The following is a 27862-nucleotide window of genomic DNA, read 5'->3' on the forward strand; positions in this document are numbered from 1 at the left end:
CTTGCCTTGATACACTTTCATCCCTTGGTTTCCAGGATATCACATCCTCCTACCCTGTGGGTTGTCCTCTCTCATCTCCTTTGGCTTTACTACTTCTCTTCTCCCACTCATTAGGGCTCAGCCCTTAGTCTTCTTTTTAAATTTTTTTTAAAGATTTTGTTTATTTATTTGACTGACAGAGATCACAAGTAGGCAGAGAGAGAGAGAGGAGGAAGCAGGCTCCCTGCTGAGCAGAGAACCTGATGTGGGGCTTGATCCCAGGACCCTGGCATCAGGACCCGAGCCAAAGGCAGAGGTTTTAACCCACTGAGCCACCTAGGCACCCCCAGCCCTTAGTCTTCTTATATTCTCTGTCTAAATTTGATTTAGACATAAACTCTTGGTTACGTCACCAGTCCCATAAATCTGTATCATCTGTATCCACGTGACTTTCAAATATATAGCTCCAGCTCAAACCTCACTAATAAAATCCAGACTTGAGCCTTATAAGCATATCTACTTGGACGTCTAATAGACATCCCAAAATTAACATTTCCAAAACAGAACTGATCTTTCTCCCCACACCTGCTTCATCTACAGTATTCCCCATCTCAGTTTATGACAATACCATCTTCCCACTTGCTCAATCCAAAAACCTTTCATTCATTCTTGATGCCTCTTTCTTGATTCTTCTCAATTCCCAATTAACATCCAATCTGCCAGGAAGTCCTACTGGATCTACTTTTAAAATATATTCAGGATCAAACCACTTATCACCATGTTCTCTGCTACCATTCTGATCTGAGTTATCAAAATATCTCACCTGGGTAGTTTGATGGCCTTCTAACTAATATTCCTGCTCCTACCCTTGCCTTCCTATAGCATATTCTCAGTAACAAGTAGAATGATCCCTTTTAGTCAGATAATGGCTACAATAAAAAGTAAATAATAACAAGTGTTGACACAGATATGGAGAAATTGGAACCATCATGCATTGCTGGTGCAGCCCTTTTAGAAAACAGTTTGGCATTACCTCAAAATATTAAAAATTTGACCTAGTAATTCTAGTCCTAAGTATATACACAAGAGAAGCTGAAAACAAGTTCACACAAAAACTTGTACATGGATGTTCTTAGCAACATTTTCATAAGAGCCAAAAAAATGGAAACAACTCAACTATCCATCAATTGATAAATGGATAATCAGTGCGGATATACCTATACAATGGAATATTATTCAGCCATAAACAATAATGAAGCTTTGATACACACTAAAAAATGGGGATGCCTGTGTGGCTCAGCGGGTTAAGCCTCTGCCTTCAGCTCATGGCCATGATCTCATGGGTCCCGGGATCGAGCCTGCATCAGGCTCTCTGCTCAGCAGGGAGCCTGCTTCCCCCTCTTTCTCTGCTTGCCTCTCTGCCTACTTGTGATCTCTCTCTCTCTCTGTCTGTCAAATAAATAAATAAATGGATTTATTTACTAAAACATGGATGAACCTTGAAAACATTATGCTAAGTGAAAGAAACTAGACAAAAAGGGTATATGATTATATTTTTATGAAGTGTGCACAATGGGCAAGTCTGCAGAAACAGAAAGTAAATTAGTGTTTGTCAGGGGTTTAGGGAGGAGAAATGGGGAGGGATTACAAAGAGGCATGGGGTTTCTTTTCCAAATTGAAATGTTAAGGAATTATACAGTGGTGATGACTGCACAACATTGTGAATATATAACACTGGAATTGTATATTTTAAAGAGTGAATGTTATGGTATGTGAATTACATCGCAACTAAAAAAAAAAAGACCATAAGATTTTGAGCTTCTTTTCTATGGTTTACATGCACAGGACCAGCAATCTGAGCTAGATTTACGAGTACAGAGGATTAGTCTGTCTTTGAGCTTCACGTAAGTCCATCAATATGTAAACCGTCCCTACATGACAAAAGGAATCTGAAGTTAGAAGCTTTTTCCTGGGAGTATACTTTAGGAAAAAAAAGTCCAACGTAAATCCTTACATGAGGGAATCTTAGGTAACATAATTGAGGCTATCTTTGTGGTTTTGCCCAAGACAAAGAAATATTCTTTGGAAGATGTTGCTTCTATTGATCAACTCTAAAAGATTAAGGAATAAAATCATGTTGCAACTGACCCCATAAAAGAATTTTTGCCAAAATAGAATAGCCCATTTTCAGATGATCTGGTTTTATATAGAGATAAAGCTCATGGAGCCAAAAGACATAAAGAATCACATTCCCTTAGACCAACTTCCTCAAATACCAGATGTCTCAACGGAGCATTTGGCAAGTATTAGAGGGCAGTCTAAATTCTGATTTGTTTTGCTGATTAAATTAACATCCATATGTTTTTAATACTGGACGTGTAGGTAGCAAAGTCAATATACTGTCATGAGAACTTAGGGGTTGATTTATATCCTTGTCTAATCAAATAGCTATCATAATTCCAGGCTGGGGTGAACTCAAGATATCTGGAGATGGGGGTGAAAAGGTTTTCAGATTCAGCAAAGTACCCTCAATCTTCTCATTTGGGCAAGCACTTAGTTGAGAGCTGAGCATTTGTGCTGTTAGCCATGGAAGGCACAATTTGGGTCTGAACAACTCCAAGTGCAGGTGTTCCTTTGACTGCCCCTATCAGGAAAGCATTTCAATAGAAGCCTTGCAAAACATGTAATTTGGTGTAGACCTGCATTTTTGATGAACTAGCTCCAAAAGGGACCCTCCCCCCATCTGATTTAAAGTATGTTAGTTTGGGACACTACACTACAATGCTTCTCTCTATAAATGTGCACTGAATTAATAAATGAATGACTTAATAAATGTATATTATACTATCAAGATCATATTAGAGCTGAATATTTTTCTTATGTACTTTTAAGCAGTAAGTCATGTGCTATGTCCTACATGAAACATACTTGGATGACAAAAAGTCTGGAAGTTTTCCCCAACGTTGTGTTCTAGGTTGTTTCCTCATCTATCTTCCCCGCTACATTATAAGGTCTTGGATGATGTTATTTACTTTTGCCTCCTTCACACAATGCCTACTCCAGGTCAAGACCCATCAGCAGATACTTAAAAAAAAAAAACCATAGGAAAGAGATACTAACTAGAACTAGTTGGGGTTGTGTTTTAAACTTCAAGTTTCTGATGTGGAGTATGTTTGAAGGTACAAAGGCAGGCACTCCACTCCAGAAGCTAAAGGGGGATAGCTATGCCCTTCAACCCTCCCTCTGGCAGCTGGAGCGTCGGTCAATGACAAGTCATGGCCAGCCAGGCTCTTCTGTAGGGACTTTGAATCTGACTCAAAGTACAGGGTTACTTAGAGTTTGAGGCATCAGTGGCAAAATCTGTGAATGTGCAGCACAGCAGCTGATCTCCAGGGACAGTGGTTACAGCCAATTCCTACTGCAGAAATTAATGGCCTGATCTTGCCCATGATCTGGGTTCCTTCCCCAGCCTGGCTCTCCAGATTTCTCTCAATTCATGACCCACCCAAGTAAACTGAAGAATAAACTTGAGGGCAATCAAAAAGTACAAAAATACTAAGATTACCCTTCCTACTCACTTCCTTGGAAGACACATCACCACTTACACATTAACTCAGTCAATCAGTGGTTCCGGTTTTCCAGCCACACTGCTCCCTCAGATTTTCCTAGTCTTTCCTAGTCTTAGTGAAATAAAGTTATCTTAAAAAAAATCTAAATGTCCTTTTAGATTTTAAATGTCTAATATATTGAAATAACACTTAATGGAGCAAATAGAGTAAGAATTTTTTTAAAAATCCAATACACATACAATAGCCAAAGCTGGAAACCACCAAAATGTCCATCATCAGATGAACAGATTTTAAAACGTGGTGTATCCATGCAATGGAATATTATTCAGCCATAAATAGCACCCAAGTGCTCATCCACAGTTACAACGAAAACATTATGCTAAGTGACAGAAGCCAGATAATGGAGATGGTTGCACAGCTTTGTGAATATACTAAATGCCATGGAATTTGCACTTCAAAATGGTTAAGATGCTGAGTTTTTGTGTTATGTGTACTTCATCACAATAAAAAATGTAAATCCAATATGCAAAAAAAATAGAAGAAATATCAAGGAGAACATTTAAAATAAGATCCCTTCTATTTGCAATAGAGCAGAGTGGCTTGTCAAAAGAATTTTTCTGCTGGCAAAATCTTTGTGGTTGCAACTCTACCTCAAAACTCTCAGAAGAACTGTCAATCATTATAAGTAATCAAGTTTTCAAAATAAGAAATAACCTGTGTCTTGGTGAGAGTTAAATCAATCTCATTCAAAAGGCTTTTCGTTTATCTGTAATCATAATCACATCCCATCTCATTTAGACACCATAAGGATGCTGTGAAAATGAAGTGTAATTTAATGGATCTTGGTAAATATCATTTTTCCACTCTGGCCAAGTTTAAAGCTCTTTACTTATAGATTAACATCAGCTACTCAACTTTCCAAAGATGCAGGACTTTACATGGGAAAAATGGGCCAAAGATATTGGGATTTAGGTCATTTTTCAAACTGGGAAAACAAATGTGCTGCTAGTTGGTATCCCAAAATTGGATCACTCATTATTGTAAAATTGTTTCAAGTTTGTTCAGTGGAATCCTGGGAAATGACATTTACTCAATTTTGTTTATTCTAGAATTTTATAAAATTCCTTTATCTTTTATTTCTATCATTTCCACATTTCCCCCAACTCTCACACACATCAGTAGTTGAAAAGAAAAAATATGTGAATATACACACTCACATAAACATCTAAGACCTCAATTATTGCTTTCCATCCCCAATAGAACTGAAAAAGAAAATACCACAAAATAGCAAGTTATCCAACTTTTAAAGTATGGATCTCAGTCTGTTTGTATCAAAGCCAGAGTTAGTGTCTTTTCATTCTGCTAAGGAGCAAAAATAGTCAACTATTTTCTGATTTATACTTCCTGAATTACTTAAGGTAAACTGAAATACCATCTTCTTTTAAGTTCTATTTCTCAACATATTAAAAAATGTGTGCTGCTTAAAAAGAAACTTTCAATAACCTCTTGGGAGAAAAATCTCAAGATTTTCCCATCCAAGTTCCTCGGAAGAAACCATCCTCCTGCTTTTACAAATATCGAAAGCATTTCCTTTCAGAAGTACTTAAAATACAATTATTTCATTTACTTGTAGTGGGAGGCTTTATCAAAGCCGCTTTTCACCCCAGTCTCTTCAGAGCAGGTGCCTGTAATTAAATGCAGTCCTCTCACCTGATTCATTTCCCATGCTTCGGAGGGCTCTATCTGAGAGCACTCACTCACTCTGCATTCATACGGAAGATATTATTGCCATGTTCCGCAAAGTCCCCTGAGAAATTCATCAGTGCTACAAACTACTGACCTTACCCTAAACCCATCTGCTTGCAGGCCAGCCGACTTAATGTCTCCTGCCAGCCGTCCGCGCACACGTGGTGGTCTATGGCAGATCTGTGAGCCATCAGGAACGAAAAGGAGCTCAAGTTTTTGGAGAGGGTCACTGAGGAGAACAAAAAGGGGGAAAAAAGAGGAAGACCCTAATTAGAAAGCATTTCTTCTCCGGAATCCAAATGCTGACTCTACATGTTTTTGCTTCACTTGCATACATTTGTTTTTATTTATTTTAATTAAGAACCATTTGGTGAGTGCTTGCCCTCTGCAAAGGTGGTAGAAGACTGAAAAAATGAATTAGAAACATTCTCTGCCCTCAAAGAGCCACAGGCTCTAGTGAAAGAGATGGGCAGTTCTTAACTTTCCTTTAGGAGTCAGAAGACAACCAGAGGCGGGGCCCAATCCCATGAGTTCACCCAATGATTTGCATAATTATAAAGAGCTGGTTGTACCTTCATTCCTATCATTTCTGTTCAAGAAAGCATGTGAGAAGGCAAGGGTATGAAATCGATGGTAATAAATTAGGATTAATCTGGGATACGTGCTAATTCCCATTTTATAAAAGGGCTTCCTCTCTACTTAACACACCACAGATAACTTGAGAAACACTGTGCAAGTAATCAGACCGCAGATGATGATCGTGCTGTGGCCAGATGAGGCAAAGGACTGGACAAAGAGCCCAGTGAAGGGGAAGAGTGATGAGTGAAGGACAAGAGAACTAATCAAGCTCAAGGTTACAAATGGTAACCCGGGAGGTACAGGTGGGAGATGTCTTTAAGTCCCGTCCCTGTAAGGAACTAGACCCATCTCATTTGGATCTAGAGCAAGACTACAGGGAAGATGGAAAGACCCACTTTAATACCCTATTCAGGAGGTGTCGATGATATAAGAGTGACAGAATATTAGTAATCGTTGAAGGTGGGTGATAGCAAAGAGTTTAAAAATTGTTCTAGTAGTTATACGGTCATAACAATTTGAACCCAAATGTTTTCACATGTCACATAAACAGTTCAAACAGCGAGATAACTTAGGGGGAAATGTTCTGTGAGTCGGAAACAACATATATGAATCATTGCTGCCAGCTTTTATCATAGTTAAACAAAACAGGTGAAATTGGTTAATACATTCTGTGAAGTCATTTAGGATTTATTGAGCTTAAATGGCTGAAGGGTGTTAGAGTGTGCGGCCGATGGCGGACACACGCAGCTCACCACAGTCCCACTCGTCAGAGCTGTCCAAGCAGTCGGCTGCCCCATCACACCAGCGCTCACGGGACACACACTCATGGTTTGCGCATTCGAGTTCATCATCCTGGCAAAATGCTGGCACCGGGAACAAGAGGTGAGGGGATGGAAACATTTCAGAAACGGGTGTGATTCTCCCTAACATGCACATTATCATCTGTCCGCAGGAGCGTGGAAGGAAGGAAAGCTGTGCTCCCTGGGCCTCCAAACAGGTCTCAAGACGGAATAACAGAATTGGTAAAAATTCACACCACGGGTGCCAGTTCATACAAATAGCAAGCCCTTAAACAAGGCTACCATCTCCAAGTGATTGGGTCATCTACTTCTAGTAACACTAGGATCGAAAAGGTGGTACCCAGAGCCACAGAAGTTCCAGGCCTTAAGAAACGAGGGTCAAAATTCTGAAGTGGCATGAGCCAAGCCCTGGGACTGAGCAGAATGAAGTGACCACAGGATGGAAACAAGCTCTGTCCACACGTATGGATAATGTTTATTCTTTAAAAATCTCTACTGTCGGAGTGCCTGGGTAGCTCAGTTGGTTAAGCATCCGACTCTTGATTTTTGGCTCAGGTCATAATCTAGGGGCCATGAGATCAAGCCCGTGTCTGGCTCCACGCCCAACAGGAAGTCTGCTTGGGATTCTCTTCCTGTCCCTTCTCCGTCTGCCCCTTCCCTGATTGTTGTCTCTCTCTCTCTAATATATAAATCTTAAAAAAAAAAAAAAAGAAAAATAAACAAATCACAGTGACACCTTTAATAGCCTACCTAATATCCATTTCTTTCTTTCTCCTTTTTTGAGGGAACCTGATTTTGTTCAGGTCCCCAAAGCCCCAGAAGACCCAGATTAGTGTCACTGGGACACGGCATTTTCTAACTAGAATGATTTTTGTCTGGGCAAAGTTATTAGTCCAACAGTAAACATGGGACCCAAGATCAGAGTTTCGGCCTACCATTTCATGGGTTGTGCTTTCCAAGACAGTTCCCCCCTGAACCCTGCTGCCCAGATCATGTACCCTAGCCTGGGACAGGAGCAACCTGAAGGAAACAGCATCTTTTTCTAATTAGTTCTCCCAAAGGGGTGCTTCTTTTTCCATCTGGCCATTTAGACGGTATATTTTCTAATCCATACAAAGACCCCTGTATGCTAGCTGGAACCTTGCTCAAAGTTGGCCAATCTGAGTGAATCCTTATGTGATATTCCAGACATGAGTACTTTAAAAACTTGGGACAATAGTGCACATAATACTTTATATTTTGTTTCATTCAACTAATGACATGTAATGAACCCAGGAGGAATTATTCTTTTATTTTTTTTAAGTTTTTTTTTTAAGATTTTATTTATTTATTTGATAAAGAGTGAGAGACAGAATGACAGGGGAGAAGGTCAGAGGGAGAAGCAAACTCCTCATGGAGTTGGGAACCCAATGTGGGACTCGATCCCGGGATTCTGGGATCATGACCTGAGCTGAAGGCAGTCGCTTAACCAACTGAGCCACCCAGGCGTCCCGAGGAATTATTCTTTTAAACTGATTTTTAACATCTGCATATTATTTCATCTTATGGTTGTATTTTATGTCCCCTCTTTTTGGATATTTGGGGTGTTTTAATTCTTCCATGTGATAAATAACACTAGAATAATATCGCAGTGAATATAATTTATATAGTTTGATTATGTCCTTGCATGTGTTTTTGTAAGTGGAGTTTTAATCAAAAGATCTGATACTTATCAAAAAGATCTGATACTTATTTCCAAGTTTCTAGTTTATATTCAAAATAAGCATTAATCAGTGTTTAACATAAACAAAGTTATGCTGACCAGTGCAGGTAGGCACTTACAACAGTTTTTCTCGTCCATGCCATCAGGACAGTCGGGGAACCCATCACAGATGACTGTATGCTTCAAACATTGCTTATTGGATGGACATTCCCACAGATCTCTCTCTTTACAGCCTGGAGACAGAAGAAAAGGTTATTTGCAACAGACATAAACATCAAAGTAATGATGAATTTGGTCAAGCAAGGTAGAAAACGTATAGCACAAAGGCATGATTTCTTTCTCCCTAAAAAGTCTTGACTTCTGTATACTACGAAAAATGTTATTTTGAGAGTAGAGATACTCAATAATCTCCATGCTGCCATATAAATAGGACAGCTTTCCTAAGAGAAGATCAAAAGTGACAAATGGAAAATGGGGAAAAAAAATGAAAAAAGGAACTATACATTAACGCTCATTTTTAGCTGTTCCTTTTGCATTCTGAGTCAATTTGCCAGCACATAAGACTCATCTATAAAATGGTAAGTTATGCTTTTAAGTAAATATGCCAAAACCTAGTGATTTAAATACGTATTACCTTAAAATGTAATTTCAGTCAACCAATGGAAAGACCATCTGTGTGTTTGGTAAGAGGTGTTTCCTATGCCAAATGCCTACAAAACTAATTTAAGAGCCAGGTACAAAAGCTGTCACTGCAGTAACATATTCTAAGAGATCTAAGGAGATCAACTTCATCAATTAATATGAGAAAGGAACATAATTTGCATAAGATTGGGACTATAAGCTTGAACTGAAATTTGCCTATGAAATAGCAAGAACTTGCAATGAACTTTAAAAAAATGCCATTTGAATCAAATGCAGGCATTTCACACATCTGCTAAAACATGCAAGAATCTAATGAGCTCTCATCACTCCAGTGGGATCCACAGTCCTTACCAGGCAACGAGGTGCATCTTTGGGTTCCCCTCTCCTCCCCCATGCTACAACAGCTGCTAGCGCACGGCAGTCCTCCAACACATGTGTGTTTTATTTTTTTTAAGATTTTATTTATTTATTTGACAGAGAGAGAGAGAGATGCAGAGGGAGAGGCAGATTCCCTACTGAGCAGGGAGACTGATGCAGGGCTGGATCCCAGGACCCTGAGATCATGACCTGAGCTGAAGGCAGAGGCTTAACCCACTGAGCCACCCAGGCGCCCCAGCACCCGTGTATTTTAAATGGAACTTCATTTCATGTGAGGAACAAAAAGCCTCTCCCCTTTCCGGGAAAAGATCATGTAGTTTAAGGTGAGTGAAATGCAAAGCGGTGATCAAATAAGGGCTTTCTTTAAAAAGGCTATTTTCCATTTGACCTACCACAAACAATTCAGAGAAATTTTGTAGATGATTGACCTATGTTTCTTGGAATCCGTTATATGAAAAAAACCTGCTTTTTTCCAAAATTCTCATTAAGAAGTTATCAAAATAAGTCACTAGAAGAAAAATTTTTATTATGAGCTGAAATTAGATTGAAAGTGTTTTACCATTCAAAAATATAGGAAATAAACAGTGGGAGTGTTTCACTAGCTGTCCATCTGGAACGATCTTAGGCCCAGAGCTGTCTATTGCTGGAACTCATGAGGATTTTATTTGGAATCTCAGCTAGCAGCAGATACAGACATCATCTGGAGTGTTCTGTCAATAACAGACTTGTCACAAACCACACTGCTTGGTAGTAAAGAATGAGCGAAAGCAGCATGAGCCTTCACATGGTACCCTTCCTAAGAGTCTGGAGAACTTGAACCTCTGGAATGAGCTGATGAAGGACCACAAAAGTAGATTTCCTGGGACATAAGTAAGACCTCAATATAATAATAATAATAATAATAATAATTACAACAACAACAACAAGATAATATTCATCATCCACTATATATCCAAATTATAAATATTAGTTTTAATCCTTATAATAATACCACAATGTCAGTACTACGATCATTATTTTATAAATGAGGAAACTGAGATTTAGAGAAAATAAATAAATTGTTCCAAATCACAGTCTTATAGAGAAGATCCACTTGGATCCAGGTGCAAGTGCTTAGCAGCAGTCCTCCGTAAAATAAGAATGTACCACGTACATGAGGGGTAGAAAGCAAGGGAAGGACAGCATCAGAGTCAGAAACCTGAATTGGAATCCTAGCTTCAATTTCACCAGCTGTGCAACCTTGGATAGTTACTAAACTTCTCTGAACCTCAGTTTCCATATCTCTAAAAGAGTACTAATAATGTTGGCTACACAGTGTTGCTCTACAGGTTAAGCGAGTACTCTATAAGCATTAATTTACCCTTCTGTATCGTCTCTTTTCTAATAAAAAAATGTGTGTGGCCTAATACATCTTTTGTGGAATTATGGTGAGCACAGACGAAGTGAGATGACATTAGTCCCAGGGAAGATAGCATTATTATTTTGTGAAGCATAAACAAACTGTCTCTTTAAGTGACATCCTTGGTGTAATTGTGTTTTAAATGTATGTTTTAAAACAAAGAGTATGGGGGCCCCTGGGTGGCTCAGTGGGTTAAAGCCTCTGCCTTCGGCTCAGGTCATGATCCCGGGGTCCTGGGATCAAGCCCCGAGACGGACTCTCTGCTCAGCAGGGAGCCTGCTTCCCCCACCTGCCTGCCTCTCTGCCTACTTGTGATCTCTGTTTGTCAAATAAATAAAATCTTAAAAAAAATAAAATAAAGGCACTAAACTAAAATATTTGAAAATCTATTTAAAAAAATAAAAATAAAAATAAAACAAAGAGCATGACTCCACTAAAAATCAAAGACAGGTATGGATGGGGGGGGTGGGATGTTTAACGCAGCTGCAAGTTATGAAACTGAATAATTGTTATGTCAGAATCACAACCAACCCACCACAGGGATAATGACAACACCCACACGGCGTGTTGCTAAGGTGACCAGTTCACCCCAGTTGCCCGGGGCTTGCCCGTTCTGAGCCCTAACTGTCCCTCATTCCAAGAGCCCCCACCACCACCCGCAGTCCCTGGAAAACCAGATGTTTCTTCACACTAAGTGCGCTAAGCTTTGTGCCGAGTTCTTCACTTCCTCGATCCCTCATTTTCACAAAAACCCTGTGAAGCAGCAGCCTTCCCAGCCAGAGGCAGGTCCCACATGAACTGGGGCACCTTCTTTTCCTAAAGCAGATGCTTCTTATCCCGGAAAAATCTCCCAGGCCCATGCAGGGTGTGGAGGTCTGCTTATTCGGTCTGCTGATTTGAGCTTCATGAGATAAAAAATACCTCCAGGGAGGAATGGGTCAGAAGAGCAAGGGGCAAGATGAACTTGGGTCCTGGACCGGCTGAGGCTGGGCCAGTCTGGATCTAGCCGTCCTGGGCCGGCAACAGAAGCTGCAGCGGTGAGGCTCAGGCCCACCAGGTGCGAAGGCCCCTCTGGGTCATGCCACCCTGGGAGATGGGGCCCCAGTCTCAAGGACCAGCAGCAGCACCCACAGCAGCAGCCCAAACAGAGGACCTGCCTCCCCACCCTTCCCAGGCCTGACCACGAGAGGCAGCCACACCAGCACCCACCAGAGGGCTCCCAATTCCTCAGTCCCTCCCCACTCCTCCCGTTTAGGGGGGACATCCCTATAACATTCTCGTCAACACGCGCTGGCCTAGGACCCTATGAGGAGGCAGGGTGGGGTAGTGGGGAGGGCCTTAAACTATGGGCTGGGGACCCCCTTCAGGGACTAACCCTGGAGATGGGGACATCCACCCCCAGACGGGCACTACCTCTAGGAGGAAACACCACCCCACGGCCCATGTTTACTACGTGAACCAGGGACTTTTGCCCAGCTCATGCTTCGGACATGACATGCCAGCCTGCTCTCCTCTGCCGTACACAAGACCTCAGTCGCCAGAGACAAGACCAAGCAAGACAGGACTCCTCTCCTCCAGGGAGACCCCTGGGTGACCTTTGAGGGGGAGTCATCTCCTGGATATCCTAGCACCTGGCAGATGGGTTTTTAGTCATTGCCTTCTGAGGAACGAAAAAAGCCTGTTAGAAGCATTCCAAGCTTTGGAGGATGATCGGGGTGTTCTCTACATTTTACAGCTGAGAACACTAAGGCCCAGAGAAATTAAGTGACCGGCGGAAAGTCACACAGTCTCTGCGTGCTGAGTTGAGATTTAAATCCAAGGCTAGGTCTACACAGAGCCCTCCCTGCCATCTCAGGCTGCCTGTCCAAGACGCCACATAACAGAGTCAAGTAATTGACTGGGCAGCAAAATACCTGAAGGGAAGGAGAATATCCCTTCCTTAACATGGAAAAATTAAACCCTACTGAGTGATGAGAGATCAATCCTGAAGATTCACCCCAAAAGCACATTTGGGGGTATCTGACGTCATAGGGACACAATGGCCTCACTCTGTTCCTGCTAGTCAGAGCAGAGTCAGGGCCTCCCACGAGCAAAGAGAAATGCAGGCATGGAGACTATATTTGCTAAGAATGCCAGGTAAGCCATTTGTATAACTGTGAGAAGTTATACAAATACTACTGAAGAGTCCAAATGGATAGGAAAAAAAAAAGTCTCTTGGAAAACTTTTAAAACCAAGTGGTACAAATATCAGCCCACAAATACCAGCGTCAGAGGCTTTGAACACAGCCTAAAAGTGCTTCGATCCCAAGAAAAGGTTATATTTAAAATTTTATTTTATTGGAGCCCTAGGGGAGATAAAAGATAGATGATGAAATGATTTTTAATTGTTTGAAGATAAAGAGAGAGGCACTTAATGACACTTGGGTATTTGTACTATTGTCTATCTTTCTCCATATGGTATATACCTCTTTTTTTTTTTTTAAGATTTTATTTATTCATTTGACACAGAGAGAAAGAGAAACAGAGGGAGAGGCAGATTCCTCACTGAGCAGGGAGACTGATGTAGGGCTCGATCCCAGGACCCTGGGATCATGACCTGAGCTGAAGGCAGACACTTAACCAACTGAGCCACCCAGGCGCCCTTGGTGTGTACCCTTTCTTTTTTTAAAAAATATTTTATTTATTTATTTGACAGACAGAGATCACAAGTAGGCAGAGAGGCAGGTAGAGAGAGAGGAAGGGAAGCAGGCTCCCAGCTGAGCAGAGAGCCCTATGCGGGGCTCGATCCCAGGACCCTGGGATTATGACCTGAGCCAAAGGCAGAGGCTTTAACCCACTGAGCCACCCAGGCACCCTGGTGTATACCCTTTTATATAGAATAGTAATCAATTAGTAATTGTGAGGCTGTGTTTGTGTAAAAAAAGAGTGTTATTTCTCTAGTAAATATAATGAAACTGTCTTTGCTATATTCTCTCTTTTTTTAAAAATTTTATTTATTTATTTGACAGACAGAGATCACAAGTAGGCAGAGAGGCAGGCAGAGACAGAGGAAGGGAAGCAGACTCCCCGCAAGCAGAAAGCCCGATGCGGGGCTCGATCCCAGGACCCTGAGATCATGACCTGAGCCAAAGGCAGAGGTTTTAACCTACTGAGCCACCCAGGCACCCCTGCTATATTCTCTTTTAACTGTCCCCATTGAGAAGACATGCTGCTCACACCACAGCCCAGCTACCACCTTGCTTCTGCTGGAAGCCCACCCAAATCATGGACGCAGGCTGAGCAAAACTCAACCTCAGTCTCTCCACCTCAAATCTCTGCATGAAGGCAAAGCCCAGAAACATAACCCACTGTTATTTTTCTCAACTGTCCTTTCTTTGATGCCATCGCTGTTCACGTCTTTGACCGGATCTTCACCTTTTCCTCCACTCCTTAGGTATCAGTGCTTGGAAAGTGTGACATTGAAAACCAACTTGTCATCAGGCTACTAGTTTTACACTATATATATATGTGTGTGTATATATATATATTTATACACACACACACACACATACACACACACACACACATATATATATATGTGTGTGCGTGTGTATGTGTGTGTGTGTGTATATATATTTCCATATAACATACGTGTTCAGTGAATGACAAGCCAGCAATCTTTTATAACGCCGAAGTGCTTCTGTCCTCACATAGCGGAGACCCTGTAAATCGCTCCCACTTTTCAGGCTTTCCTCCCATGAAGCCAGTCTGGAATGATGTGTTCAGATTTGTGTAATTCTAATTCTTCCAAATACTCGCTGAAAACATTTCCGATCCTGACAGAGTTTTCATTATTTCATTTCAGTGTTGTTTATGTTAGCGATCACACAATCAAAACAACCTCAACAACAGAAATGTACCACAAGAGCAGGAGACGCCTCAGAGCGGCACTGACCATGGCTAAAGGCTATGCATATACAGGTAACCCCCACTTCTCGAAAGTTCGCATCACGCCTCTTCGTTTTTTCGGAAGACCCATGTCGGTAGCTGTTTCCGCTAACTGAATGAAATCGGAAAAGGATTTTCGCTTTTATGGAAAACAGCAAAAAATGAAAATAGCTTCTGCATTTGTTGGGTCGCAAGGCTTTAAGCAGGCAGCATGGACCCTGAGTGAGTAGCGCCCCCAGGCTCCTTCCCCGGGAACTACATTCAGCGTCTCAGCATCACGCCGCCATAGTTTTGGTGTTTGTGAGCACCTCTGCTTTATCTGGATTTATTTTGTACATCCACGAGCAAGATATGTAGTAGGTATTAGAAAAGCCTAAGCGAGGATATTTTTAAGGCCTGGGAGCAGTCAGAATTTTTTTCTACATAAATCAATGGTAATTGCTTCTTCACTTTACACAATTTTGGCTTATGAAAGTTTTTATAAGAATGCTCTACTTCTGGAAAGCAGGGGAAATCTGTATTTTAAAAGCATATTCATAAACGGTGTGCTTTGGCTACCATGTTTTCCCCCTGCAGATTTTCCAAAGAAGCACAAAATAAATTTCCATCGCATCCATTATTTTGTAGATAAATGAAACAAGTATTGTTTTTTTTTTAAATTTTTTATTTATTTTCAGCGTAACAGTATTCATTGTTTTTTCACCACACCCAGTGCTCCATGCAATCTGTGCCCTCCCTAATACCCACCACCTGGTTCCCCCACCCTCCCACCCCGCCCCTTCAAAACCCTCAGGTTGTTTTCCAGAGTCCATAGTCTCTCATGGTTCACCTCCCCTTCCAATTTCCCTCAACTCCCTTCTCCTCTCCATCTACCCTTGTCCTCTATATTATTTGTTATGCTCCACCAATAAGTGAAACCATATGATACTTGACTTTCTCTGTTTGACTTATTTCACTCAGCATAATCTCTTCCAGTCCTGTCCATGTTGCTACAAAAGTTGGGTATTCGTCCTTTCTGATGGAGGCATAATACTCCATAGTGTATATGGACCACATCTTCCTTATCCATTCATCCGTTGAAGGGCATCTTGGTTCTTTCCACAGTTTGGCGACCGTGGCCATTGCTGCTATAAACATTGGGGTACAGATGGCCCTTCTTTTCACTACATCTGTATCTTTGGGGTAAATACCCAGCAGTGCAATTGCAGGGTCATAGGGAAGCTCTATTTTTAATTTCCTGAGGAATCTCCACACTGTTCTCCAAAGTGGCTGCACCAGTTTGCATTCCCACCAACAGTGTAAGAGGGTTCCCCTTTCTCCACATCCTCTCCAACACACGTTGTTTCCTGTCTTGCTAATTTTGGCCATTCTAACTGGTGTAAGGTGGTATCTCAATGTGGTTTTGATTTGAATCTCCCTGATGGCTAGTGATGATGAACATTTTTTCATGTGTCTGGTAGCCATTTGTATGTCTTCATTGGAGAAGTGTCTGTTCATATCTTCTGCCCATTTTTTAATATGATTATCTGTTTTGTGTGTGTTGAGTTTGAGGAGTTCTTTATAGATCCTGGATATCAACCTTTTATCTGTACTGTCATTTGCAAATATCTTCTCCCATTCCGTGGGTTGCCTCTTTGTTTTGATGACTGTTTCTTTTGCTGTGCAGAAGCTTTTGATCTTGATGAAGTCCCAGAAGTTCATCTTTGCCTTTGTTTCCTTCGCCTTTGGAGACATATCTTGAAAGAAGTTGCTGTGGCTGATATCAAAGAGGTTACTCCCTATGTTCTCCTCGAGGATTCTGATGGATTCCTGTCTCACGTTGAGGTCTTTTATCCATTTCGAGTTTATCTTTGTGTACGGTGTAAGAGAATGGTCAAGTTTCATTCTTCTACATATAGCTGTCCAGTTTTCCCAGCACCATTTATTGAAGAGACTGTCTTTTTTCCACTGGATATTTTTTCCTGTTTTGTCAAAGATTATTTGACCATAGAGTTGAGGGTCCATATCTGGGCTCTCTACTCTGTTCCACTGGTCCATGTGTCTGTTTTTATGCCAGTACCATGCTGTCTTGGTGATCACAGCTTTGTAGTAAAGCTTGAAATCAGGTAACGTGATGCCACCAGTTTTATTTTTGTTTTTCAACATTTCCTTAGCAATTCGGGGTCTCTTCTGATTCCATACAAATTTTAGTATTATTTGCTCCAGCTCTTTGAAAAATACTGGTGGAATTTTGATTGGAATGGCATTAAAAGTATAGATTGCTCTGGGCAGTATAGACATTTTAACGATGTTTATTCTTCCCATCCAAGAGCATGGAATGGTCTTCCATCTTTTTGTGTCTTCTTCAGTTTCTTTTAGGAGTGTTCTGTAGTTCCTCGAGTACAGATCTTTAACCTCTTTGGTTAGGTTTATTCCGAGGTATCTTATGGTTTTTGGTGCTATAGTAAATGGAATCGATTCTCTAATTTGCCTTTCTGTATTTTCATTGTTAGTGTATAAGAAAGCCACTGATTTCTGGACATTGACTTTGTATCCTGCTACATTACTGAATTGCTGTATGAGTTCTAGTAGTTTGGAGGTGGAGTCTTTCGGGTTTTCCATATAAAGAATCATGTCATCTGCGAAGAGAGAGAGTTTGACTTCTTCCTTGCCAATCTGGATACCTTTTATTTCTCTTTGTTGTCTGATAGCTGTTGCTAGGACTTCTAATACTATGTTGAACAAGAGTGGTGAGAGTGGGCATCCTTGTTGTGTTCCTGATCTCAATGGGAAGGCTGCAAGCTTTTTCCCATTGAGGATGATATTTGCTGTGGGTTTTTCATAGATAGATTTGATGAAGTTCAGGAATGTTCCCTCTATCCCTATACTTTGAAGCGTTTTAATCAGGAACGGATGCTGGATTTTGTCAAAAGCTTTTTCTGCATCAATGGAGAGGATCATGTGGTTCTTCTCTCTTCTCTTATTGATTTGTTCTATCACATTGATTGATTTGCGAATGTTGAACCATCCTTGTAACCCAGGGATGAATCCTACCTGGTCATGGTGGATAATCTTTTTAATGTGCTGTTGGATCCTGTTTGCTAGGATCTTGTTGAGAATCTTAGCATCCATATTCATCAGTGATATCGGTCTGAAATTCTCCTTTTTGGTAGGGTCTTTGCCTGGTTTGGGGATCAGGGTAATGCTGGCTTCATAAAAAGAGTCTGGAAGTTTTCCTTCTGCTTCAATTTTTTGAAACAGCTTCAGGAGAATAGGTATTATTTCTTCTTTGAAAGTTTGATAGAATTCCCCAGGGAATCCGTCAGGTCCTGGGCTCTTGTTTTTTGGGAGGTTTTTGATCACTGCTTCAATCTCGTTACTAGATATCGGTCTATTCAGGTTGTCAATTTCTTCCTGGAAAACTATAAACTCCCAAAATTGAACAAGTATTGTTTTTAAGGGGAAAACCCATTACTGTTTTCAGACATTCTGGAGGATCTGCAGGGTGTGAGAGTCAATAGTTAATTGTCACATTATTCAGTAAAGCTCAAACCTTTACATGCATTATACTCCACAATGGACAGAATAAACCAGAAACATGTGAAACTTGGACGGAAACCCAGCTTCAGTAGGGCTGCTGTTGGCATCACCAGATGGTACCACGCATGCCCACGGAAACCAGAGGGATAACTGAGAAAATGACAAGTGGGAACTGGATGATTTCCCAATAGTCTTTCATCAGTGACTTCTTCATTTGCTTTTTAAGTGTCTCATTGTCCCAGAGCCCTGGACATGCCCATTCAAATGTGTGCACATATTCCAAAGGGGAATATATATATAAAATTTCTATCATCAGTCACTTTGAAAAACTTAATGAGGGTTTTCTCATAAGTGAATACTGCTGGAGCAATTAATGTAACTCCAAATGAATTAATTTCTCTCCCACTTTTAGCTTTCCTTAACTAGAGCTCTCTCTCAATAGTGCCACCAATATGCTGAGTGTTGATAGGGATTAGACCACTGACTCTTATCATTCTGGCGTACCTTTAATTGTGTGAATAAAGTCTTGATAAAAACTCATGACTCAATTAGAAACCTGATGCTATAGGGTCATTTAAACTCTTTAGTGCTTTGAATTTCTTTTTGCAGAATATATTCAAAGACTCAGACCATTTAAAACTAAGTTTTTACATTTCTCAAATACTTAGTCCCCTACCACAGATTTAGGCCTCGCCACCCCAGTAGAGTACATGTAATCTCTTTAAACTATCAAAGACAATCCATTCTAAATTTCATCTCAGAATAACATAACCCATTGCAAGTCATAGTTTAGCAAAAAAATCCAAGAGATTCTCAATAAGTCATTTATATGGGGATATTCAATGATTTTGGATTTATTTTTCTACATAAAGACCACAAACAAGAAAACAACAGTAGCTTCTCAAAACACTGGATGTTCTTCTCTAACAAAATTACCCCTGGCCATTGTGCCATCATTCTGACAGGTCTAATTTTCTAGAGGATGCTCTTGTCCATATTTATAGCAACTGATAGGATTTCAGTTTATTGCTTGTGACATTTTGTCTAGACCAGAAGGGCAATGTCTACTATGGAAAATTCACTTTGGGAAGCAAGGCAATATTTCATACCTCAAAAGCCAAAAGAATAAAATGATTTCAAAAGATGTATTGCCCTTCATGGTTTTAAAGACAAAGAGTGTCTATTCATTTGTAAGCAGAACAAGGTAAATGATCATAACCAAAGTATTCTTTGGATAGCCTTTCAATCATTTTGCTTTATTCCACAATACTGCTTAGTAAAAAGCATTGCCCATTTTCTATTCCCTGACACATTTTGAGGTTACAAGTACAGAGGTTTGCAGGAAAATAAAATGGGAATTAACTCCACTCAAATTACCACTGGCATTTCTGGCCTTTCCATTGGTGATTTTGGAACTCAATGCAGAAACGTCAGAAGGAGTTTTATCCTTTGCTGACAGAGACAAAATCAGAGAGGGCATGAAAATGAATTCCAATTAAATTTGAATGTTGGAGCCTGGACTCTGTCTTTGTGTATCTAGATGCCTATTTAACAACATGGAAATCATATGCAAAGACACTATTATTCTGACTTTTAGAGAAGTGACAACTGCTTTCTATCTCTAATAATAAAAATAATCCCTTACATTTGTGAAGTGCTTCTCCTTTTACTAAGGCTTTGCACATATATCATCAAGGTTATAAAAAGAAGTATAATTTAGGGAAAATCAATAGAGTTAACAGGAAAAAAACCTATTGATTCAGACCTTGTCATTTGGTAATATTAAAAGTAACTGCATTAGCATTTAATCCTCATCACTACTTACGACCATTCGTAAATGGTTGACATTTTTAAACAGTCCTTTATCCTAACCAGACAGTCTTGTGTATCCAAGAAAAGTGTCATCTCACACATACCACAGTTTTCTTCATCACTGTCATCATCACAGTCGGCCTGGCCATCACATCTTCTGGAAGCCAGAACACACCGTCCAGAGCCACACTTGAAGTGACTAGGTGAGCATTCTGTTCAAACCAATGAGCCGTGTTAGTTTCGTTAGACAGAAAACCTGGAACCATCAGCTCGTTTATCTATTTACATGTGGGCTATCGCCAAGGGGCTATTCTAGAAGATAAAATGGTCTTCGCCAAGCAGATCCAACCATAGCTAACTTGGCTTTCTCCATTTGCTTATCAGACTCTTTCTCCTTCATCCTTGGCATCATCTCTCCAGTTAGTGGTGTCTTTATGCTCTCCAGTATTTAACTACTTTTCCGAATGGACAGCCATGTCCATTCAATGGATTGTCAGAGCCTGAAAGAGCCCTTGGATCCAGTACTTCTAACTACCCAGCTGCCCTTAATGTGTCAACATTGTTTCCTGTTCTAATCCTTCCATCAGTGCAGGCAGGTCCCTGATTCCATTTCTCTACCTGGTGATCCTACGTTGCCAAGGTCTCTAAATGTTTAAACTTGCATAACCAGGGCTTGCTGCCCACCACCACCCTGAGGACCCCTAGTATAGAAGAAGCATACACATATAATGGGCTCTGTGAGTTGGGCGTGCTTAAGATAAACACCTCGAATATTAAATACATCTCGGCAATTTATTTTTAAAATGAAGGCAACGTCTCACGGATGAGCACCAAGGTTTTCAATGTAACCAACTTCACAGACTCACTCACCCCCGCTGCCTGGCTGATGACTAGGACACAGTAAGAACACTAGCAACAGAGAACCTGGAGAAGATAGCGATGGGTCATCCATGTTAGATATCTCATGGTAATTAACTTAAAAATTAACCTTCCACAGCTTCATCAGGCATTAGGCAGGTTTGGTTGTCTGAATTTTCCTCTGGAAATTGATTGCAGTCTGTGTCTTCAGGCCACTGTAGGCCCACAACCCCAAGGACAGACTCGCAGTGTTCTTTGGAGTGCTCGCACAGGGCTCTAAGAGAGCAAGAAAGATACGACACGGGAGGCAGAAGCAGCTACACCTGAGAGAGTGTGTGAGGAATATAGGTAGGGTTTGAATTCTGTGTGAGTGTGGGTCTCTGCGTGTATCCAGTGTGTGTGTGTATATATATATGCATATATACACTGATAGAGAGAGATGCGCAGATACGTAATTGATATTTGGGAAAACGAAATGAGTCCTACCTCTCTCCACAAAGGACATGCATGCCAGCAACAGACTTTCACTAAGAGAACTGTCATGATGGAACTAGAAATAGAAATTTGTTGTGTGTGTTTTTTATTGAAATCTATTTCATATGACACGCTGTAAATTTAAGGTGGAAAACATGTTGAGTTGATACGTTCACCTATTATGTGATTGTCATGTAGAGGTAGAATTTCTATCACATCACATAATTATCATTACTCTTTTGCTGTTGGAATAATTAAGATCTAGACTCTTAGCAAGTTCGATGATTATAATACAATATTGTTGTCTATATTCACCAAATGGTGCACAAGATTTCCAGGACCGTTATGTCTAGTAACTGCAAGTTTACACCCTGAACAACATCCAAGAAACAGATTCCCCTCTGCCCTTTCCCTTTCTCATTCTCTGTCTTTGAAGCCACATTCTCCAGTGTTTAAATTCCAAGCCAGGAAGTTCTCAACATCGGTTTGGATACTCTACCACCAAGGATCATGGAATCTATACCGTAGCGGCCCCTGAGAGGTCTTGCCTCCCGGGACCAGCCAGGGAAGCTATTTCATGTGCCAACCTGGCTTACCTAAGGCATGGATGGCCATCATCACATGAGCCGAGACCCATAGTGTTGAAAAGCTTGGTACTTCTCCCAATCCCATCCCTACTGAGCTCAAGTTGGTTAAAACAAAGTGCGCTTGTTTCTTTTTTAAAGAAAAGCTATACCAAGCATTGTGCTAGGTGCTTTCTTTCATGTGTGTCATCTCATTTGCACAAAGCATATTTTTAAAGTGAGGTATCAGCATGACTTTCTTTACTCCCTATGAAGGAAAACTGGTTTTGCCTCCATATATTACCAAGAAATGAGCTACATCGTTAAAAAAAAAAAAAGCCAAATAAGCCAAAAAAATAGCCCAAATAAGTTCTTAGGAGAATTTTTTTTATTTCATTTCAAATATATTATTTATTTTCAAAAGTTAAAAACTTTAAACTATTAATTTCAACAAAGTTCTCTGTCTGTCTCTCTCTCTTGATATGATGGGGCAGACCTTCCAGAAAGGTCAGCTCCAGCCTGGCTAGAAACTGGTAGGGAAAGGTTAACAATAGAATGGAGATGTTTCAGAGAAAGCTCTAGCACATGAAGTCTGCACAGGACAAGGCACAACTTGATGCTGGCTTAGCCTCACAACTCGGGCAAAGTCAAAGCCGTGGCGTTCCCACACTAGTTCTGCAAAAACAGTAAGTTCAATAGTGTTCAATAACTCTCTGTTAGACTGAAGAGTTTTGTTGCAGATTTAGAAATAATGTCTATAATCTATTTGCTGCAATTTTAAATTTGCCATAGGATACCTCATTTTTGCAGAGCACTGTATAGTTCCTGACTTCACCACTTCCTATTTTTTCTATAAAATGGAAATCATACAATAATATAGTGAGATAATATGATAAAAATAAGACAGTGTGCCACACAGCAACGACAGGGGACACTGTTCTTATCCTAATCCGTGTGGCGTTCTGCCACTAGCAACAGCCCTGAAGGTAGGGGTCTCCCTCAAAAGGATATTTTGAGGACGAGATGGCAACACTACCCTAAAATATTTAACACATTGTAAGGGCTCGATAATGTTAGATTTTTCAGACTCATAACTTCAAAACTAAATGTTCAGACCCATAAATGGGCATGGCAAAAACAGCATTGCTTCATGAACACATGAGTTGAACACATGAGTATATCATTCTTGTCAGAATATGTAAAAAATTCTTAAAAGCAAATATCAAAATATAAAACTCATTTTGAGAGCCACTGAAAATGAAAGATATATGTAAACCAAAGAAATAGAACTGAAATATCTAAAGGAAGTTCACTAAAATGTTGATTGAATAATGTCTCAGGGTCAGTCTCGTCTTGGGCATTTTAATGTGAAACATAAGCCCTGAAATTATAAATCATACGTGGATGTAAATTTGTTCCAGAGAATACTCCATTAGGGAAATTTTTTATACATGTGAAAAGAAAATCAATGCAAGCATTTGTTAAGTATTATCACAAGTGATTAGTCAGTATCCTTGACCTTGCTTAGCCAAAGTGGAATAAAATTTAGAAATAACTTTTCAACATAAAATGAGGAGATGTTTTCTTAGGGATACCTTCAAAGGCGTTTTACAGACGTTTTCAGAATTATGTGTGCACAAGGCAGCATTGACTTTTAACCCGTTTGTATAATTTATTCAGTTCCCCAACTCATTCTGAAATTTTATTGTTTCCTGTCCTCCACAGGTGCCCCTTCCCTGTCATCCATTTGCTATTTGGCACTTAATTTATTGTTTCCCCATCTGTCCGCTACTTCGATATTACTGCTTTTCCTCGAAGCCCCGAGTGACTTCTGATCCCAACATATGGTTCCCGTGGTTACTGGACAAGCACATCTGTATATTCACCCCTTGATGGGAAACAGCGTAAAGGGTGCAGCTGCCCACCTCCGCGACAGCTGTCTTGTCTTGTACGTTCCCGGCCCACACTGCCACACATGGCAGAGAACAGAGACCAAACTGCCACCGAGCAGCCGAGCTCCTCTCCTACCATCAGAGTTTACAGCCAGAAGTGTCCACGTTCATGCACATTCACTCACCCTCCCAGCGACTCCATCCAACCACCATTACTGTGTTGATTTTATTTATTTATTTATTTTTAAAGATTTTGTTTATTTATTTGACAGAGAGAGCACAAGCAGGGGGAGCAGCAGAGGGAGAGGGAGAAACAGACTCCCCCCTGAGCAGGAGGCCCCACATGGGGCTCGAACCCAGGGCCCCAGGATCATGACCTGAGCTAAAGGCAGACGCTTCACCGACTGAGCCACCCAGCCTCCCCTGTCTTGTTTTTATAGACAGAGTAGAAGAACTGAGACTGGGAGAGACCGAGGAATCTGTCCCAGGCCGCAGAGCAGCCACAGAAGAGCCAGCAGTTGGACCAGATGGGGGGCTCCTGGAGTAGGACTCTTAACCTGAAGTAGGATATCGCTCATCCTAAATCCAAGCTGCAGGCTTGAAGTGCTGCCCCTCATTTCATCCAAGCAGCAGAAAAGCGTCAGCGAGCTCCATCCCTTGTCCAACCTTCAGACCAACTGCTTACATAATGGCGCTGACATCCGAGTGTATCAAAGGCAGCATTTCAAAAATCCGTGTTGCCAGACAAAAAAGCAGATACACCCCTTCTTCTGCTGACTCACATTTAGAACGCTTCTTGATCCACCAAAGTGAAACATGTATGATTTTATTTGATTAAAGTATGTGAACTACTGCGGTGCCTGGGCGGCTCAGTCATTAAGCGTCTGCCTTTGGCTCAGGTCATGATCCCAGGTCCTGGGATCGAGCCCTGCATCGGGCTCCCTGCTTGGTGGGGAGTCTGCTTTTCCCTTTCCCTCTGCCTTCTCCCTCTGCTTGTGTGCTCTCTCTCTCTCCCTGTGTCAAATAAGTGAATAAGATCTTTAAAAAAAATAAAGGTGAACTGTTATCAAAGGCAATTCATACCTCCCTTGTGTGGTACTCCAGTAATGAACCCTAACTCAAATATTCATTTTAGAATTCCTACTTCTTTACCTTTTTTAAAAAAAGGATTTTATTTATTTATTTGAGAGAGAGAGACAGACAGACAGAGTGAGAGAGCATGAGAGGCGAAGTCAGAGGGAGAAGCAGACTCCCCATGGAGCTGGGAACCTGATGTGGGACTTGATCCCGGGACTCCAGGATCAAGACCTGAGCTGCAGGCAGTCACTTAACCAACTGAGCCACCCAGGTGACCTACTTCTTTACCTTTTAAACACATGATTTGCTAAATACAGAGCTCCTTAGCAATATGGGCTTTGTCTACATTCAAACTAAGCCTCTGATTCCTTGGTTCTCCCTGAGGGAAAAATGAGGGTGCCGGGGGAGACCTTATTGTATTACCTGCAAGGTGGGATCCGCTGGCTTGTGTTCACGTCACACTTTGGTACCAAAATGGTGCAAGCAAAGAACATGAGGTATTTGTAACAGTTGGTTTGAACAAGTGCAGGGAAAAGAGAGGACTCCCAGCTGATGGATGCTTCCTTCTGAGTCCTGTGGCCCAGGTAATTTGGGTAAATTGTATGGTTGTAGGGTAAATTCATGCAGAGTTCCAGCGTAATTGGTTCACACTGACCTAAAAAGAAAACGCACATATAGGTACATAAATATCTCTCCCTATATATATATGGTCAATTTCACATGTAAAACAATTTCTTAAAAACATAAAATTGAAATCTATGTTATCTTCTTTTTAAAAAATACCTAAGACGAGAAGGCAAACAGCCTATAACTTCCATCAGAAGATAAATATTTTGGTTAAAGAGCTGCCACGCTGAGAATCACTTCTGTCAGGCAGCTGCACACACAGCGCCCAGTATGCACGTCAGAGAAAGACTTTCTTTGCTCTTCCCCTGGGCTCAACCTACCTGAAAGCAACTCTCTTCTATGTTTCCTTTTACCCATTTTGTCTTCTGATTATTCATGACTTCTTAAAGAATATATTCCCTCATCTTCACAGCCATTTAAAAAAGTCAATGAATTTGGTCAAACAGACGATTAGATTGTGTCTTTCTATGTGTTTGAGTGTTGATCAGTGGATTTGAATATAAGGCAACAAGATTTCAGGGGAAGAGGAGGCTGAGCTCTCGTTAGGCACCCACGGCTAATGAGAAGAAATACTAACCCATTAGCCTGGCATCCAAGGCTGTCTCACGCACCAACCACAGCCTAACTTTCCAGCCTCGGTACCAAAGGCTATGTCATCACTGGCATTTCCTCGGGGATGATACGTATTTAAGAATGACATGACTTTGTGGGCCCTGTTAGCTCTTATCTCCTCTTCTTGACACACCTGAAATCACCCTGCAAATGCAGTCATGCTTCTAGCTGCCAGCAGTCTACTATACCAGCTGGAATGATCCTTCCCCACCTTCTCGACCAGGCGAATGCCTCCTTGGCCTGTAGGACTCAGCACAAACACACACCTCCTCTGGGAAGCCTTCCTGGCCAACCACGCTCCCCCTCCCATTCTCAGTAAGAGTCTCTGCTGGGCACCACAGCATCACAGGCATATTCCCACAACACACTTGTTGCCTTCTACCGTACTCTTTACTTACTTGTGTTCCCCACGTAATTCGGTGATTTTTTAAAGATTTTATTTATGTAATTGAGGGAGAGAGAGAGCACATACATGCAGAGGGAGGGGGTGAAAGAAAAGGGAGATGGAAAGAATCTCAAGCAGATTCTGTGCTGAGCGCAGAGCCAGACGCAGGGCTTGATCTCATGACCCTGAGATCATGACTTGAGCCGAAAACAAGAGTCAGATGCTTAGCTGACTGAGCCACGCAGGCGCCCCTAATTCAGAGGTTGTTGGGAAACGAGACTTGATTTCTTGATCTCAGAGTCTGTGCCTAGAGCAGCACCGGAATGGAAGAAGCAAAGGATGGGGGGCGGGGGCAGTGTCAGGAACTCTCCCAGGCACTTAAAATGTAAAAATAATGAGGGACACCTGGGTGGCTCAGTGGGTTAAAGCCTCTGCCTTCGGCTCAGGTCATGATCCCAGGGTCCTGGGATCGAGCCCCACATCGGGCTCTCTGCTCGGCAGGGGCCCTGCTCCCTCCTCTCTCTCTGCCTGCCTCTCTGCCTACCTGTGATCTCTGCCTATCACATAAATAAAGAAAATCTTTAAAAAAATGTAAAAATAATGAAAAATACAGTCCCTGCGATCAAGGCTCTCCACAATCTTTTTAGGAAGAAAGACACATTTCCCGGTAGCCATGGTGTAACCTGAGGATAGGATAGCAGTATTAAAAAGCACTAAGAGCCCAGAGGGACAACGTGGAACCCAAATGGTGCTGGAAACCTTCCCAGAATAAAAGGGGTTTAAGGGAACTTGGCAGAAAGCCTCCCTGTTCCCTCTTTGTGTGCAGGAGTTGGAGACGTAAACAGGTGTGTTGGTGAATCTGCCCAGGCCCACTAAAGACTCCATGACTTATCAAGAGTCATTATTCAATTAAACTTAATTATTTGACCAAGGAGTGAGATATACACAAACAGATTTGTAACAAGGACTGGGTGATATATTAAAACAGCTCTGGAACCACTTCTCATTTTAAAGCACCTGAGGGATTTGAGGAAATTCTGTTTATAAGGAGACTGATTAAAAGCCTTCCGGACAAAGTGTAATTACAGTCTCAATCTGCTGGAAAAGACGTAACCTTGTCAAATGGGCATAGCCCTGACAATGAGTACAGGATGGAAAGAGGAGAAAGACACAGAGGAGGTATGGGGCTGGTTCAGTTTATCATGTCCATTGATTTGTGAACATTTATTATTTAAATCTTTTGATTTCATATTATTAAAAAAATGCCTATTCCTCGTAACAATAAAAACAATGCAAGATGGGTAAAGAAAAAGTTCATCATC

The 27862-nt window shown here is 41.2% G+C and overlaps 1 protein-coding gene across 1 annotated transcript in view; it reads right to left on the reverse strand.

Annotated features, from left to right (window-relative positions):
- The window catches only part of CORIN (corin, serine peptidase), a 251745-nt gene that overhangs the window by 39228 nt on the left and 184655 nt on the right, over nucleotides 1-27862 (reverse strand). The window contains exons 11-16 of the mRNA XM_080796927.1: nucleotides 25340-25571; nucleotides 21041-21186; nucleotides 20157-20264; nucleotides 8495-8608; nucleotides 6626-6736; nucleotides 5394-5523 (exon numbers count right to left, since the gene is read on the reverse strand). Coding sequence (XP_080653053.1) covers nucleotides 5394-5523; nucleotides 6626-6736; nucleotides 8495-8608; nucleotides 20157-20264; nucleotides 21041-21186; nucleotides 25340-25571 — 841 coding nt within the window. The remainder of the gene's footprint in view (nucleotides 1-5393; nucleotides 5524-6625; nucleotides 6737-8494; nucleotides 8609-20156; nucleotides 20265-21040; nucleotides 21187-25339; nucleotides 25572-27862) is intronic.

Source organism: Martes martes, assembly GCF_963455335.1.
Source record: "Martes martes genome assembly, chromosome: 2".
NCBI classification, from domain to species: Eukaryota; Metazoa; Chordata; class Mammalia; order Carnivora; family Mustelidae; genus Martes; species Martes martes.